The sequence below is a fragment of the Aquarana catesbeiana genome, linkage group LG04 (assembly GCF_042186555.1).
Source record: "Aquarana catesbeiana isolate 2022-GZ linkage group LG04, ASM4218655v1, whole genome shotgun sequence".
Classification (NCBI taxonomy): Eukaryota; Metazoa; Chordata; class Amphibia; order Anura; family Ranidae; genus Aquarana; species Aquarana catesbeiana.
The window spans coordinates 392,280,806-392,296,740 of NC_133327.1; the positions used below are offsets into that span (position 1 = coordinate 392,280,806).

The window sequence follows — 15,935 nt, forward strand, 5'->3', positions numbered from 1 at the left end:
TTTCTTTATTAAAAAAAAAAATTATAAAATGAAAACGTCTTCATAAATTTAGGCCCATATGTATTCTGCTACATATTTCTGGTAAAAAAAATTCCCAGTAAGCATTTATCGATCGGTTTGGGCAAAAGTTATTGCGTCTACAAACTATGGGATATTTTTACTAATTTTTTTACTAGTAATGGCGGCGATCAATGACTTATAGCGAGACTGCGATATTGTGGCAGACATTCTGATAATAACTGACATTTTTGACACTTTTTGGGGACAGTAGACACTAATACAGTGATTAGTGCTAAAAAAAATATGCATTGTCATTGTACTAATGACATTGGCTGGGAAGAGGTTAACATCAGGGGCAATTAAAGGGTTAACTGTGTGCTTAGCTTGTGTTTTTCTAAACTGTGGGAGGTGCTTTTACTAGAGAAAGACATGGATCCATGTCCCTGCTTTGCAGACACTGGATCCATGCCTTCCCTCCATTCAGAGGGGCGATCTGCTTTGTGTACATAGGCAGACCCCCGTTCTGCCTCTCTACTCGATCACTAGCGGGTGGCTGTGGACATCAAATCTGCAGTACCTGCTGCTGGGCTCCCGCTGTGTGTATGCACACCCTCTACCCAGAAGAGCTGGTTCACTGGTCTACGTATAGATAAACTGTTATAGGGTGGACCTGAAGTAGGTAAGGCAGTCTTTTAACCTACCTTTCTGATAACATAAGCTCATAAGCCAGATGATCTAATTATTATCACTTGAGATAACTGAATTTTACAATATTTCTAATCAAGGAAATGCACACTTATTTGTAGGAGGCCGAATTTTAAATACATAAAAGAGAAAGAACTAAGTGCATCTTGTATATTTCTAGCTACATCACTTTCTAAGAACATAAAACCACTCTTTTATATGTATTCCTTTTCCTGACTATATTCACATAATTTTCTCAGAAAGGTTTCAAGGTCTACAGAAGTGCCTCTTATGTATATGATTTATCATCGCACACCATGAAGGCTAATGCAGGCCACGCAATTGCGTATCATTTATTCACTTGAAAATTCCAATCATGTTGACAGGGGCTCTCTGTCTATGGTGCTACACACATCTGCATTTTATTTGGACTACAACTAAAAAGGCGATTGAAAGTTTTTATTTTATTAAAGGAGAAGTATGGGAATGCAAAAATAGGTAGTACATGCTACCCTCATACCTGCATTGCATTTCTTTCCCCAGCCCTTTAGTTTTTGCAGAATAGTCTTTTGAAGATCCCAGAATCAGCCTTTAATGGTTCAATCTCAGTTCAAAAGTTTCCAGGGGGTGAAAACATCTCCACAATCCAGCCTCTCCTTCACTCCCTCCCTCTGGAGGACATGTGGGTGTGTTTGATGAAAAGGGTGCACAGCCAGGCTGCTATCTAGAACGAGCACGTTCTTCACATGCCTCCGTTTCCATAGCAGCGTGTCCCCAACTAAAACCCAGAAGCAGAGAGACAGTGTGATACAAGCAGTGAAATCCTCACATTTCCCTGGCTGTTATCTGCAAGCTCTCTGCGAGATTCCAACACCTCTCTCCTGGGCTTTGATGTTCCTTCCTGTGTCCTCTGAATTCCCTCCCGCCCCTTCCCCTCACTCATTCAAAGTTTATGCCAGTGTCTCCTCCAGCCGATGGGGGGAGGGGGGATTGTCACTGAAAAATTCTATGAACACAGGTAATCTCTCTACACACAGCACTGTGTTATATCAGAAGAGGAGACATGGTGAGGAGCATAGTGACCCGTGCCCTGTGTCTGTTCTCTGAAATGTACACAGTGCTAGGTGTATAGAACATACCTGTGTACAGTACGAGGGAGACTGACAACTCCCCCACATCTAAAGTGACCCTGATATGTCCCCAGAGTCTCCTTTATTGTACATACAAATCATCCCTCTGTCACTGATCCTATCCCTCCATCCCCTGTATTCCTATACAATCCCATCATCCCCAATGCCATCACATGCCGTACAGAGCCGTCACATGTCGTACAGAGCCATCACATGCTATACAGAGCCATCACATGCTGCAGAGTTATCACATGAAGTGATATACAGTCCCGTCATCCCCATCTCCATCCCCTGTACTCCTATACAATCCCATCATCTCCATCCCCTGTACTCCTATACAGTCCCAACATTCCTATCCCCTGTACTCCTATACAGTCTCATCCCCATCCCCTGTACTCCTATACAATCTCATCATCCCCTACCCCTGTACTCCTATACAATCTCATCATCCCCAGTGCCATCACATGCCGCACAGAGCCATCATATGCCATACAGGGCCATCACATGCAGTGGTATACAGTCACATCATCCCCATCCCCTGTACTCCTATACAGAGTAGACCCATCATCCTCATCCTCGCACGGCATTCAATGGCACTGTACAGCATGCGATGACTCTGTACGGCATGCGACCCTCTAATACTCAATTTACAATGAAGGAAACATTATTACTATAGGGGTACTAGGTAATACACCAATTATGGGGGAGCAAAGCTCTGTCCATGTCTGAGGAGCTCTGGGCTTCAGTATGAAAATACAAGAAGATGTGAATGGAAGGTTTCATTGTCTCATATAAAAATCCAGATAGTCAATAAAAGGATTCATTCACAATGTTAGCTCTGATTTTATTTCATTTTACTATACCAGTAATGCACGGAATGCCTGTGTGCGGTCACATCCATATGTGTATTCTGCTTTACAAATATATTGTTTTTCACTCTGGTAGATAGTAATATGTAGAGGAGATTTATATACACAGCACAATCAGTGACTTCTCCTACCTTACTCACTGACTGAAGTGCTCAACGATTGGAACATCCTGCAGAGGAGGTGGGAGAAGGGAGGAGGGAAGACAGAGCAGCTACACTCTGTGAAGTCTTGGGAGCGAGCAGAGAGCTGACATCAATCAAGCAAACTGACAGGAATGTGGGGGGATCCAGACTCCAGAGCCAGACCATTGTTGGTATTACACTGTATGAAAGTCTGTAGACCCTCCCACAGGTATTTCGCTCGATTATAACAGGATGGGGCACTTCTGAGAGGGCTGGAAGGATTTATCAATATCAGCAGCTCACATAGAATAGATTTAAGCAAAAAAAAAAAAAAAAAAGGAAACCCATACTTCGGGACCATCAGCACAGGTAAGCCACCGGGGGCACTCTAGTAGTTGATCCAGGGGCCCTTGTCCGATCGCCCCTCGGGGGGTCAGGAAGGAATTTTTTCCTCGACTGCACCATTGGCCAACGCAGCCAGGGGTTTTTTTTGCCTTCCTCTGGATCAACGAGAGGGAGGTAGGCAGCCTCACCTCCCTCCAGTGCCTCCGCTCCAACACTCAGTCGTCACTCTCACCACTTCAGAGCAGTGGTTAGCCATCCGATCCCTCCATCCCCCTGCAAGGGTATCATCGCCGCACCAGTGCCTTCGTCATAACACCTTTCCTTCTAGCAACGCCGCCTTCCGCATCATGTGCAACTTCAAGTACACAGCAGACACCCTCCACAGGCTAAGAAACACGGCCGCAACTTTACCGACCACCACGCAAAAAAGACTAAAAAAAGAACAATTACTAAGGACCAACCCACAATCAACCATCAAAGGCAGGGAGACACCGATCCAACCACAACAACTAGCATGCGCCCTGATCAACACCAGATCTGCAGTCAAGCACAGGCTGGAAATCCGCGATTTCATCATCGAAAACAACATAGACTGCCTCTTCATTACAGAAAGCTGGCTAACTTCCGACTGCAACACCATCCTAACTGAATTGGTGCCCAAGAACTACAGTATCCTATCTGAGCATAGAATAGGAAAAAAAGGAGGAGGTCTAGCAGTGATTTTCAAATCGCACCTGGGGTTCACCAAACCAAACTTACAGAACTCAGTGCCTTTCATGGAAACACTCTCACTGCATCTTCAAACAACACCTCAAGACACCATTCACATACTACTATGCTACAGACCACCAGGACCAAAGACCAATCTCCTCACGCCGCTCACTGAATTCTTCTCAATACACACCTTGAAAACCAAAAACCTTCTGGTACTTGGGGATTTCAATCTGTGGGCAAACTCTGCACAAGACCCTATTGCAACCGCCTGCGTTAACCAAATGGAAGAACTTGGCCTGCAACAACTGATAAATGCTCCTACGCACGGTTCAGGACACACTTTAGATCTCATCTTCAAACAGAATATGGACATCGACGTTTTCGACAACACTCCACTACCATGGACGGACCACCATGCTATCAAATTTAAAATCACCACTAACACCATCCTCCGGAAACAGAAACGGGCAACAGCAACACACTGGAATAGATCTCAGAAGAAACTACACTCTGAACTCTTCAAAACTACATTGTCGAGCAAAATTCTTCTGCTAAACCCAAACCTCTCAACGGAACAAACACTCAACTCCCTAAACAATGTTTTACTACAAACAGCAGACTCCGTGGCGCCAAAACGCAGAACACCCGTCCGCAAAAAAAACTCGAGTTGGTTTAATGGCACTCTCACCCTACTCAAGCAAGAACGCAGAAGAGCTGAGAGAACTTGGAGAAGAAATCCCACCAAGGAAAACCATGCTAACTACAAAGCACTCACGGTGAAATACCACAAGGCAATCTTCAAAGCCAAAAAAGAACATTTTGCAGACACCATCTCATCCGCCTTAAACCGCCCACGGGAACTTTTCAAAATAGTTGCTCAATCAATGAACCCGACCTGCCTAGAGCCCCCTGCAAACGATACTCAAGAATTCTGCAATGAGTTATCAGATTTCTTCATCGACAAAATCGACAACATTCGGAAAGCAATTCATCAGAAAATAACAACCAACCTCACCCAACCAATGCAAAAAGAGCATATCGACACGAACATCACTCAACCACCGAAGTTCTTTTTTGTCCCCAATCACTACGGACACGACTAAAAACATCATCGGAAGCCTTCGCGACAGCACATCACCGAACGACATCATCCCCACCAAATTGTTCAAAGAATGTTCCGACATCCTGGCCCCCACCCTAACACATCTCATAAATCAATCATTCAAAGAAGGGACTGTGCCAACCTCCCTCAAGCAAGGCATCGTCAAACCCCTGCTAAAGAAACCTAATCTCGACCCTAAAGACCCTAACTGCCGCAGACCAATAACAAGCCTCAACACCATCTCCAAGATTATAGAGAAAGCAGTAGTACAGCAGCTACAGCACCACCTGGAGACACACCACCTCCTGGACCCTCTGCAATCAGGCTTCCGCCCAGGCCATGGCACAGAAACAGCACTTCTCAAAATATGGGACGACGCCCTCGAAGCAGCAGATGACGGAGAACCGAGTCTCCTGGTACTGTTAGACCTCAGCGCAGCATTCGATACAGTGGACCACAATACTTTACTTGTCCGCCTCTCAGAAGTTGGAGGAGCCACAGATTCTGCCCTAAAATGGTTTACATCCTTCTTAGAGAATCGCTCTCAGACAGTGAAACTAGGAACATTCACCTCGGAATCTCGGGCAGTCTCCTGTGGAGTCCCTCAGGGCTCACCCTTGTCACCAGTGCTATTTAACATCTACATCCGCCCGCTTCTCAATATCATCAGGAAAACGGACCTCTGCTTCCACTCATACGCAGACGACACCCAACTCTACCTTCGCATTAACGGACAAAAAGATCATCATCAGCAACTACAGAAATGCCTCACTTTAATCAATGACTGGATGACCACTAGCTCCCTCAAACTCAACGGATCAAAAACAGAACTTCTTCTCCTGCAAGCCAACAAAAATTACAAAATTAAGACTCCGTGGACACCACCCTCCATCCTCGGACAGACCATCTCCCCCAGCACCAAAGTCAAGAGTCTTGGAGTCATCTTTGACTCAGGAATGACAATGGATGCACAAATAGGATCGGTGGTGAGCGGATCCCACCACCTCCTCCGCCTGCTTCGCAGACTCATCCCCTTCATCCCAGAAGAGGACAAAGCGGCAGTTGTGGGAACAATCATCAATTCCCGACTCGACTACGCAAATTCCCTCTACGTAGGTCTACCCCAATATCAGCTTGCGCGCTTGCAACTCATCCAAAATACGGCGGCAAGACTGTTAACAGGAAAAAAGCCCTGGGAATCCATCTCCCCATCCCTAAAAAGCCTACATTGGCTAACTGTGAAGAATCGGATCATATTCAAGACCCTCTGCCTCACCCATAAATGCATACAAGGAAACGCTCCGCAATATCTCCGGGAAAAAATAAAACACTACACACCGAATCGCAGTCTTCGATCAGCTAACCAAAACCTCCTCATCATTCCCAAATACCGCTACAAAGCAAAGGGAGAACGTAGATTTGCAGTCCAAGGACCTCGACTATGGAATGCTCTCCCAACCAACCTCCGCATGGAAGAAAACCACCAGGCCTTCAGGAAAAAACTAAAGACCTTCCTTTTCTAGAAGCTGGCTACAGAGAATACATCTAGCGCCTTGAGGCGATTCAGTTCGCAATTGCAGCGCTTTACAAATCATTCATTCATTCATTCATTCATTCATTCATTCATACTTCTCTTTTAACATGTTCACTAGAGCGAGCTTTATATGTTGCATGCAAACTGAATCCAGAAAGATTAAATTACATTATACTGCACACTACCTAATTATTATTTTTTTCTTCAAATTTTCTCCAAAATATACTAAATGCCTACATATGCTTTCATTTTTACGGAAAGTGATTAATCTTACTAAATAATATATCGGCACCTTAAATGCATTTCAACAAATTATGCAAATATAGAAAGATAATGGCAGGTTGAATACAGAGGACATCATGTATGAAAATGTCACAATTAAGGGCTGTTTGCATTAAGGCCCGATTCACACTTATGCAGGTTGCAGTTTGCATATTCCAGGTGCATTTCACGTATTTCAATACATGCTTTTCATCCATTGAAGTCTATGAAACCAAAAACCAGAAAAAAATCCCTGGCCCTTTCCATAAAATGCACAGATGTGAACTACATCCTTAGGAAACCATGTTAAATGGACTGTAGTGTGTTTCTGCAAAACTGAAAATGTGCTAAAAAATGCATAAGTGTGAACCAGGACTTAGCCACAACTATCAATCAGACCTGAACCTGAACCCGAGAATGACAGGCTAAACACAAGTGGCTGTTCTGGATTATAAACAGCTCAGATCAGCTTAACATAATTCATGAATATCCAAAAGATACAGTGACCAGCATGATAAGGCACAGAAATGTTCTGTATCCAATGTACAACTAACTGTAAATCTACATTAATACAACAGTAATCTCTGGTTAAAAAAAATTCTAATCAAGTATTTATTTTTAACTCAACAAATACCTCCTATTCTCTCAGCCTCCTACAAATCTGCAAAGATCCTGTGATCCGACTTCCAATTAGAGGATTGGCTACGCTCGTTCCCCAAAGTCCCACTGTATGTAGGAAGGTAGCCACCCTCTGTTGCTTGCTCCTGAGATGGACCATGGACTATGGGATTTGTAGTGTGCATATGACCACAACTAAAGTGCACTGCCCATTCCAAACAAACAGAATTAAAGGAGAAAAGGAGAAGAAGCTCAGGACCTCACAAAGGACGTTATAAGAAGGCAGAAAAACACAGTAATGCACAATCTTAGGAAAAATAGTCTACAGAGCTATTAACCACTTCCAATCAAAGAGAAAAAAATCCGGCACCATAATGTCTCAAAAATAAAACATATATGATTTTATTACATCCAACAAATAAAAGGAATCAATACCTGGACAGAGTCAGGAGGAGAGAGAGAACACACACACTAGGGAACACAGTTAACCCCTTGATCCCCCCCAGTGTTAACCCCTTCCCTGTCAGTGACATTCATACAGTAATCAGTGCATTTTTATAGCACTGATCACTGTATAATTGTCAATGGTCCCAAAAATGTGTCAAAAGTGACCAAATTTGTCCGCCGCAATATCGCAGTCCCGATAAAAAATAAAAACATAAAATAAAAATAAAAAATCGCAGATCGCCGCCATTACTTGTAAAAAAAAAAAAAAATAACAATAAAAATGCCATAAATCTATCCCCTATTTTGTAGACTCTATAGCTTTTGCGCAAACCAATCAATATACGCTTATTGTGATTTTTTTTTACCAAAAATATGTAGAAGAATACATATCGGACTAAACTGAGGGGAAAAAAAAATAGTTTTTTGATAAAAAATGTGGGATATTTATTATAGCAAAAAGTAAAAGATATTGGGGGTTATTTACTAAAGGCAACTCCACTTTGCACTGCAAGTGCACTTGGAAGTGCAGTCGCTCTAAATCTAAGGGGTAGATCTGAAATGAGGGGAAGCTCTGCTGATTTATATCATCCAATCATGTACAAGCTAAAATGCTGTTTTTTATTTTCCTTGCATGTCCCTCTCGGATCTACAGAGACTTTACTTTCAAGTGCACTTGCAGTACAAAGTGGATTTGCCTTTAGTAAATAAACCCCATAGTGTTTTTTTCAAAATTGTCACTCTTTTTTTGTTTATAGCGCAAAAAATAAAAAACACAGAGGCAATCAAATACCACCAAAAGAAAGCTCTATTTGTGGGAAAATAAGGATGTCAATTTTGTTTGGGTACAACATTGCACGACCGCGCAATTGTCAGTTAAAATGACACAGTGCCATATCGCAAAAAATGGCCTGGTCATTGAGCAGCCAAATCTTCCGGGGCTGAAGTGGTTAAAGTGTCACTGAACTCCCATTCTAAAAATAACATTTCAATCCAGCTTTCAGTACTACATTCCAGCCATTGAATGTTATTAAAATCATTTCATATACCATTTTTTCTGGCTCACCGAGGAGGGTGGTTCCATTGAGACAATGGATAATAACAGTAGTCACTCCCCCATAAAGGATGCAGTGGTAGAGAAAACTGTAAATGTAGTGATCGTGATGTGCTGTCTGATGCTGCCATTACAACATAGAGTACTCCAAATGAAGGTATTGAACAAGATATATATATTTTTTTTTTAATTGGATTTAGTGACACTTTAACTGCTACAGAGAAAAATCAGGTTTCCTACCCTGCCAGATTGGGCTGTATAAATCTCAGTACTGGATAGAGATACAAATCTTTTAAAAAATTAAAACAGCCCCATTATATAGATTTTATATTTTTGTCTGGAGCACAGCTGTAATTATATAGACTCACTGCTGCTTGCAACTTCCTGCAATATTGGATACCACTACAGGTCTATCTGCTTTTAAAACCACTTTAAATATTGAGCTGCAGAACACTTAGTTGCTGTTCTGCAAGGAATACCAAGTAAATGACGCCTTTACAGCAAAGGCTACATTTAAAGAGCCAAAGTATAAGTAAACCCTAACAGCGATCTTCTCTTATTTGCTCCCATTTGGCCTGTCAAATACTACTGATCTTATTTTGTTATAGCTGTTCGATAACTGCAAAGAAATACCAGTTGACAATGGCAGAAATCCAGCATCCTGTGTCCTCTGCACTGAAATTACAGTACAAGCAGTTTTATGAGCTCTGATCTTGTAGTCCCTACACCCTTCCTGTTCTTTTTGTCCTAGGGTGACAATACCGCTCCTCCGTAAATATAGTAAAGAGCAAACAGGAAATAACTAGCGGAAGGAGGCAGGATCACTACAGAAAAAGAAGAAAAGAAAAAAAAAAAAAAAGACAAAAGCAAACTAGTTCAGGCACAGCATTTAAGAACTTTAATCACATCCCAGTCTTAGTCCGTAGGGATTAATATTCAGTTGGTCCACCCTTTGCAGCTATAACAGCTTCAACCCTTTTGGGAAGGCTGTCTACGAGGTTTAGGAGTGTGTCTATGGGAATGTTTGACCATTCTTCCAGAAGCGCATTTGTGAGGTCAGGCACTGATGTTGGATGAGAAGACCTGGCTCGCAGCCTCCACTCGAATTCATCCCAAAGGTGTTCTATCTGGTTAAGCTTCTGGAAGAATGGTCAAACATTCCCATAGACACACTCCTAAACCTTGTAGACAGCGTTCCCAGAAGAGTTGAAGGTGTTATAGCTGCAAAGGGTCGGCCAACTCAGTATTGAACCCTATGGACTAAGACTGGGATGCCATTAAAGTTCATGTGCGTGTAAAGGCAGGTGTCCCAATACTTTTGACAATTTACTGTAGTGCGTTTGTGTTTCAGGGGTTGGGCTTGGCCCCTTAGTTCCAGTGAAGGGAACCATGACATTTTAGAAAATTTCATGCTCCCAACTTTGTGGGAACAGTTTGGGGATGGCCCCTTCCTGTTCCAACATGACTGCTCACCAGTGCACAAAGCAAGGTCCATAAAGACATGAATGAGCAAGTTTGGGGTGGAGGAATTTCTTTGCAAGTTGCACCTAAAATTGCCAAAATTAGTGCAGGAACTACTTTTTCAAATCGGTGCAGCACAGTAAAGTCGCTGTCGCACCGATTTGAACAGTTCCATTGATGACAATAGGGTGCAACTTGTCATGCAATTTGACCTGTCAAATCGCATGACCAGTCGCGCTGGTGTGAACGGGGGCTAAGTGTAATTTCTGTCTGCTGCTTTGTTCCTCTGCTATCAGCATGAATCACTTCTGACAAGTTTTCCTGACATCAAGAGAAAAATGGTGACAGGGGAGGGAGCTCCAGCAGATTGGCAGCCCCAGCTCTATTCCTGTGTGCAGGGGGTGTGTCCCTTCCCTCCAATCCGCTGTCGGAGCTCTCCTCACTGAGCTCTGCAGAGTGTAACTTCAGCTCTCTTTTTTCTGACAGCTCATAATTCAGCACTTTCAACAGATGTAGAGAAGAGAAGACTGCAGATAAGTTGTACCTGTTTATGTGCATCACCTAAGGCTAGTCATTTCACTGGATATTCTGTATGTAAGGGTTTACAACCACTTTAATGAAAAACAATACAGTAAATGTGTCTGACAGACATATAATATAACATATTGTAGATTACCAGTCCTTAGATGTGATGCCTTTTTCCCTCTATTTCCACAAGGTTATCCTGCCAGCAACCCACCTCCTGTCCTAAGGTGACAACACTCACTCATTGTACTTAATCTATAGAGAAGCAATGCTGTCATCATAATACAAATCCACCCCCCCCCCCGCTCCCCTGCTCCAGGGGGGTAGGGGTTCTGTAGTCCTTAGAGAAAGCAGGGGTCAATGTAACTAATAAGAGTGTAGTACTGGCAGAGAGCACAGGACCTTATCAACTGATACAAAAATTCACTGTTACGGTTTGTATATGCTTAAAGGGCTGCGCATTGAATTATCAATGTGAACATTTTCCAGAACTGCTCCAGGCCTCTGAAAAAATACAAACATTTGGATTACAACTATTTAAACATTTAGATAGCACCATTTAATACCTTCAGGCAATAAAATGTCTGTTTGTCGCCAACCCCTTGTGTAATCTTATTGTTAGCAGCAAAGCAATACATCATTCTCTGCCTAATGAGGCCTCAGGATTATTAAAATGTGTGAAAACTCACTCCTTGGATTCGCGGGTCCGCCTGGTAACACGTTGTACGAGCGTGTCGTAGCCGGATCCCTCTCCTTGACTCTGTGCAAAGGTGCACCTCTCAGTCTCATCTTCTATCACGGATCCTAGAGAGCTCTTGATGTAATGTCTCAGGTACTTCACCAGTTCATAGCTGAAACAAATGTAGGAAATTGTTAAATAAAATAATCAGACAATTTTACTTTCCATTAATGATAATGGGAATCACATTGACAAGCACTAAGTTACAGATGAAACAAGTAATGTGAAGAATTCAGAACCAAATGAAATGATTATGAGTTAGCTTGTGGTGCCATCTTCTGGTACATTTGGTAAGTGCAACTGCTGATATATGTAGCAAATTAAAACAATACCACTATTTGTATTAACGTGAACATTTGGGATCCTGTAACTTTTTTTTAGAGTCTTGAGATGCCATAACATAACATAATCAGACCATTTTAAGGGAAACAGCGCACCTCTGTCACTAATTTTGGGATATATTGTATATATCCAAAAGGTGGGGGCTGGCCAACCCCCTGCAACTTTTGGCATCTGAATACATGTCCATTCTAGCCACTTTGCAAATGACAAGCCATGGCCAATTAAGTGTAGCAGAACTGGGATACAAGAGGGAATATGATCTCTTAGTGTCGTTTCACACCGGGGAGGCTTCAAAGTCGTTCAACTCTGAAGCCGCCAGGGCGCACAGCGTGACTTCGGCGTGGCTTGAAAATGACTTTTTTAATAGAAGTCAATGCAAGCCGCTCTGAAGTCACCCCCAAGTAGTACAGGAACCTTTCTTCAAAGTTGGAGCAAGTTGAGCCGCTCTGATTAGAACAGTTCCATCGCACTGCATGGAACGCGACTTGTCAGGCGGCTAAGTCACCTGAAAGGTCGCCTTAGTGTGAACCGGGACTTAAAGATACCTGAATCTTCTGTGAACACAGGACTGACTGACCCTTTAGGCCTCTAGTGGTGTGTGGATTTACACTTTAAAGCTTAAATAAATAATGCTGGGCACTGTGGTAAGAGTGATCATTGTTCCTAAGCAGTCAGAACAACAGATCAGTCTCCTCACCCCTGACAGAACGGAGATCTGTCTGTTTACATTGACAGATCTCCGTTCTGTCCTTCTCAGGAGCAATCGCGGGTAGCCGGCGGCCACCACGTGTATTGGCTCCTACATCACGTGGCGGGCATGCGTGCCCCCTCTATACTCCTTAAAGTGCCCACCGTACATTTGCACTGGAGTGCCATCATGGCGGGCGTTCGGCAAGTGGTTAAAGTTATGCCAACATTTTAAGTTTAAAATGGTTACTATGATAGGTTTTAAACTGGGTAACCCCATAAATATATACCGTGGCCATATTATGTCCATTTGAACTTAAAGTGGTGTCTGTCTCTTTACTTATTGTATTATTACTCCTTTGTACTATCCCATGTCTTTGCGCATTGTACATTGGACTGAATACTGGAAGGTGGTAGGTGCTATGACATTCTTCAGCTGTACACACTTTTACTATTTTTTCCTGCAGACATGTATAGCTCCACGTCTGAAAATGAAAAAAAAGCATGTGCCAGGAGCTTAGATCTTTACTCATTATGTGTAGTATGTGGCTTCTATTGACTAGTGCTAACTTGCATGTAAACCCTAACAATAAGCTTTTCTAATATGCTCTCACTTGGCCTTTTCAATAAACCAATTAAAGTATTTTGTTAAATCTGTTTGATTAAAAAACAAAAACAAATCTGTAAATCCTTCAGTTACATTATTGTGAGGACTACAAAAAGCCACCAATTTACGTTCAGGTGAAGAGAAGAGGAGAAAGATTCAGTAGTCCTGTTACTACATACAGGAAGTATGCTACTAGCAGAATCATCAGATAAAAACAAAGCAAAAGAAAAAAAAGCCTAAAAAATAAATAAATAAATGAATAAAAAAAAAGGAAGTGAACTAGTTGCAGTCATCACATCTAAGGACTGGTAAGCTACAATATATTACATTTTGTTTTTGAGCCTAGATATGGTTTAAACATGAAAACTATGTACAAATGCTATTGAGTTTAGTTTCTTCTTTCAACAGTCTTGCCCATGTAGAAAGCACACATGCAGGGTCAGTAAGCACACGATACCATTACATACCCCCAATGTCATTAAAGCTCAAATGAACTCTTCTGTAAAATGCGGAGAATAGATTCAAGGTGCAGTAAAACAGTAACGTGATGCGGGAAAGGCACATTCTGTGCGCGTTTCCCACACTGTGCTCACAACACACTGCCATTGCAATGTGCTGCGAATGTCAATGGAATGGCAACGGCACCCATAACGCAAATCATAAATGCAGTGCATTTAGGAGATCAGATCGAATGGCACTGAAGTACCAAATGATTTGGTGCAGCACACTTTTGAAAAAGGAGTGCATACTTTCCAGTGCAATTTGCACTTCTTTCAAATGAACGGGCTGCAAAATTGCACTGCACAGAGACACAAAGGAAATGCACAGGAATGCGGACCCTAATTGATCACAGGCTTATCATTCACTTAGCTGGTAATAAAGCCACAGTCATTGTAAAATAGCCTGTCCTCTGTTGTCATGCTGCAGAAAAAGTTTGCTGCTCTCCATGTGGAAGCAACAATTCGACAAGCCCCTGTAAATCAGAGCCGGAGCTCTCTAATCAGCAGGAAGCATTGGCTTTAGTATTTGGGAGATTACAATGCAGTTCCACAGTGTACCTGCATTTTGGGCTCCATTGCTAAAAGAGAAGTGCAGGTTTTGAAAAAAAATATGCTGCATCTGTCCCCCAACTGCCTCCACACCAAGAAATGAGAGATCATATAGCGCTGATCGCTCAGTTCTCGGTCTTTACTGAGCAGAGAGCAGTGACCATCAGTCACTGGCTCTCTGCTCTGCCCCTCCAGAGCTGGCTTGTGCAGAGGGCGGAAGCTGCTGGCTCAGGCTCTCAGCAGCATACCACTCAGGTATCTGAGTGGATCCCAACATTAAAGTCAGGATCCCTCCAGAGTCTGGACTGGCTGAGTGACGTCAGCCGAGAGCTGACTTTAGCCTGCTGTCGGCTGAATACCTGTCACAGGAGTGCAGAACAAAGTGCATTCCTGTGATCTACAGTAGTAAGGCCAAAGGAGCTTTGGCCCTACTTCTCCTTTAAAATGCAGATTGCAGAGCGGAACCTGCAGATAAAACTATTAAGTTGAAAAAGAGGCCAATCAGATGACTTAGGTCACATGACCAGGCTCTCATTCTGGCTTATTCCCACTCATTCATTTGAGTAGCGCTCAACTTGCCTTGGAGTCCTAAAGTAAACAAAGTGCAAAGCACATTTGCACAGTGCTATACTTTTTTCTAACACTGCGGAACAAACGCGGTAATATAACACTGCTACTTCTTCCAAAAGAAGCCCAGAAGTGTTTTTGGTTTGTAAGGCCCCATTCACACCTGAGCGTAGCGTTTTTAGGCAGAAAGTCGCGCGATTTTAATGCGATTTTGTACAGGTCAAAAGGTCACCAATGTAAAAAGCAGAAAACTGCCCAAATCTGCCTAAAAAAAAAAAAAAGTTCCAGAACTTGTTTGAGCTTCAGGCATTTGGAGCTTCTGGCTTCAGACGTTTTGGAGTGGAGATGTGAATCAATTCCATAGAGAATAATGGATTCTTTCCCCTCCAGCGTTTTGTAGCGCCAGGCTTCAAGCTACAAAACGCTCAGGTGTGAATGGGGCCTAAATGAGGTTATTGCCACATGTGACATACATCATTCGTAAATCAGCACCTACACAGATGTTAATATTCAAAAACATTGTATGGTGAACAAATACATAGACACAGTGGAATTACTTGTGAAAATGCTCATCCGTCTCCTCCAGGTGCAGCAAGATCTCCTCAGCGCATTCAGCAGACGGTGCAGTGGCCAGTTTTTCTTTCACACTCTGCAGCAGCTGTCTGACCATTGTCTGTAGCGAGATTTCATCATCAACTGAAAGAGTGGCCATTGTACGCAGCTGCAAATTTCCCAAAAGCCCCTAAAACAACAAACATTGCATTATTTTATAAATTGGACATACTACACATTAATGCAGGAAAGTAAAATTATTTCATAGATAAATATCCTCAATTTGGATTTCATCAAATAGCATGACAGATGTGGAAGTTTCTTTAACCACTTCAGCCCCGGAAGGATTTACCTCCTTCCTGACCAGAGCACTTTTTGCGATTCGGCACTGCGGCGCAGTAACTGGACAATTGCACGGTCGTGCGACGTTGCACGCAAACAAAATTGACGCCCTTTTTTTCCCACAAATAGAACTTTTTGGTGGTATTTGATCACCTCTGCGGTTTTTATTTTTTGCGCTATAAACAAA

At 42.6% G+C, this 15,935-nt stretch overlaps 1 protein-coding gene across 2 annotated transcripts in view; it reads right to left on the reverse strand.

Moving 5' to 3' along the window:
• TBC1D32 (TBC1 domain family member 32) overlaps positions 1-15,935 on the reverse strand; it is a 503,914-nt gene that overhangs the window by 468,974 nt on the left and 19,005 nt on the right. For both annotated transcript variants that reach the window (XM_073627171.1, XM_073627170.1), the window contains exons 2-3: positions 15,412-15,596; positions 11,553-11,714 (exon numbers count right to left, since the gene is read on the reverse strand). In XM_073627171.1, coding sequence (XP_073483272.1) covers positions 11,553-11,714; positions 15,412-15,566 — 317 coding nt within the window. In that variant the 5' untranslated portion in view covers positions 15,567-15,596. The remainder of the gene's footprint in view (positions 1-11,552; positions 11,715-15,411; positions 15,597-15,935) is intronic.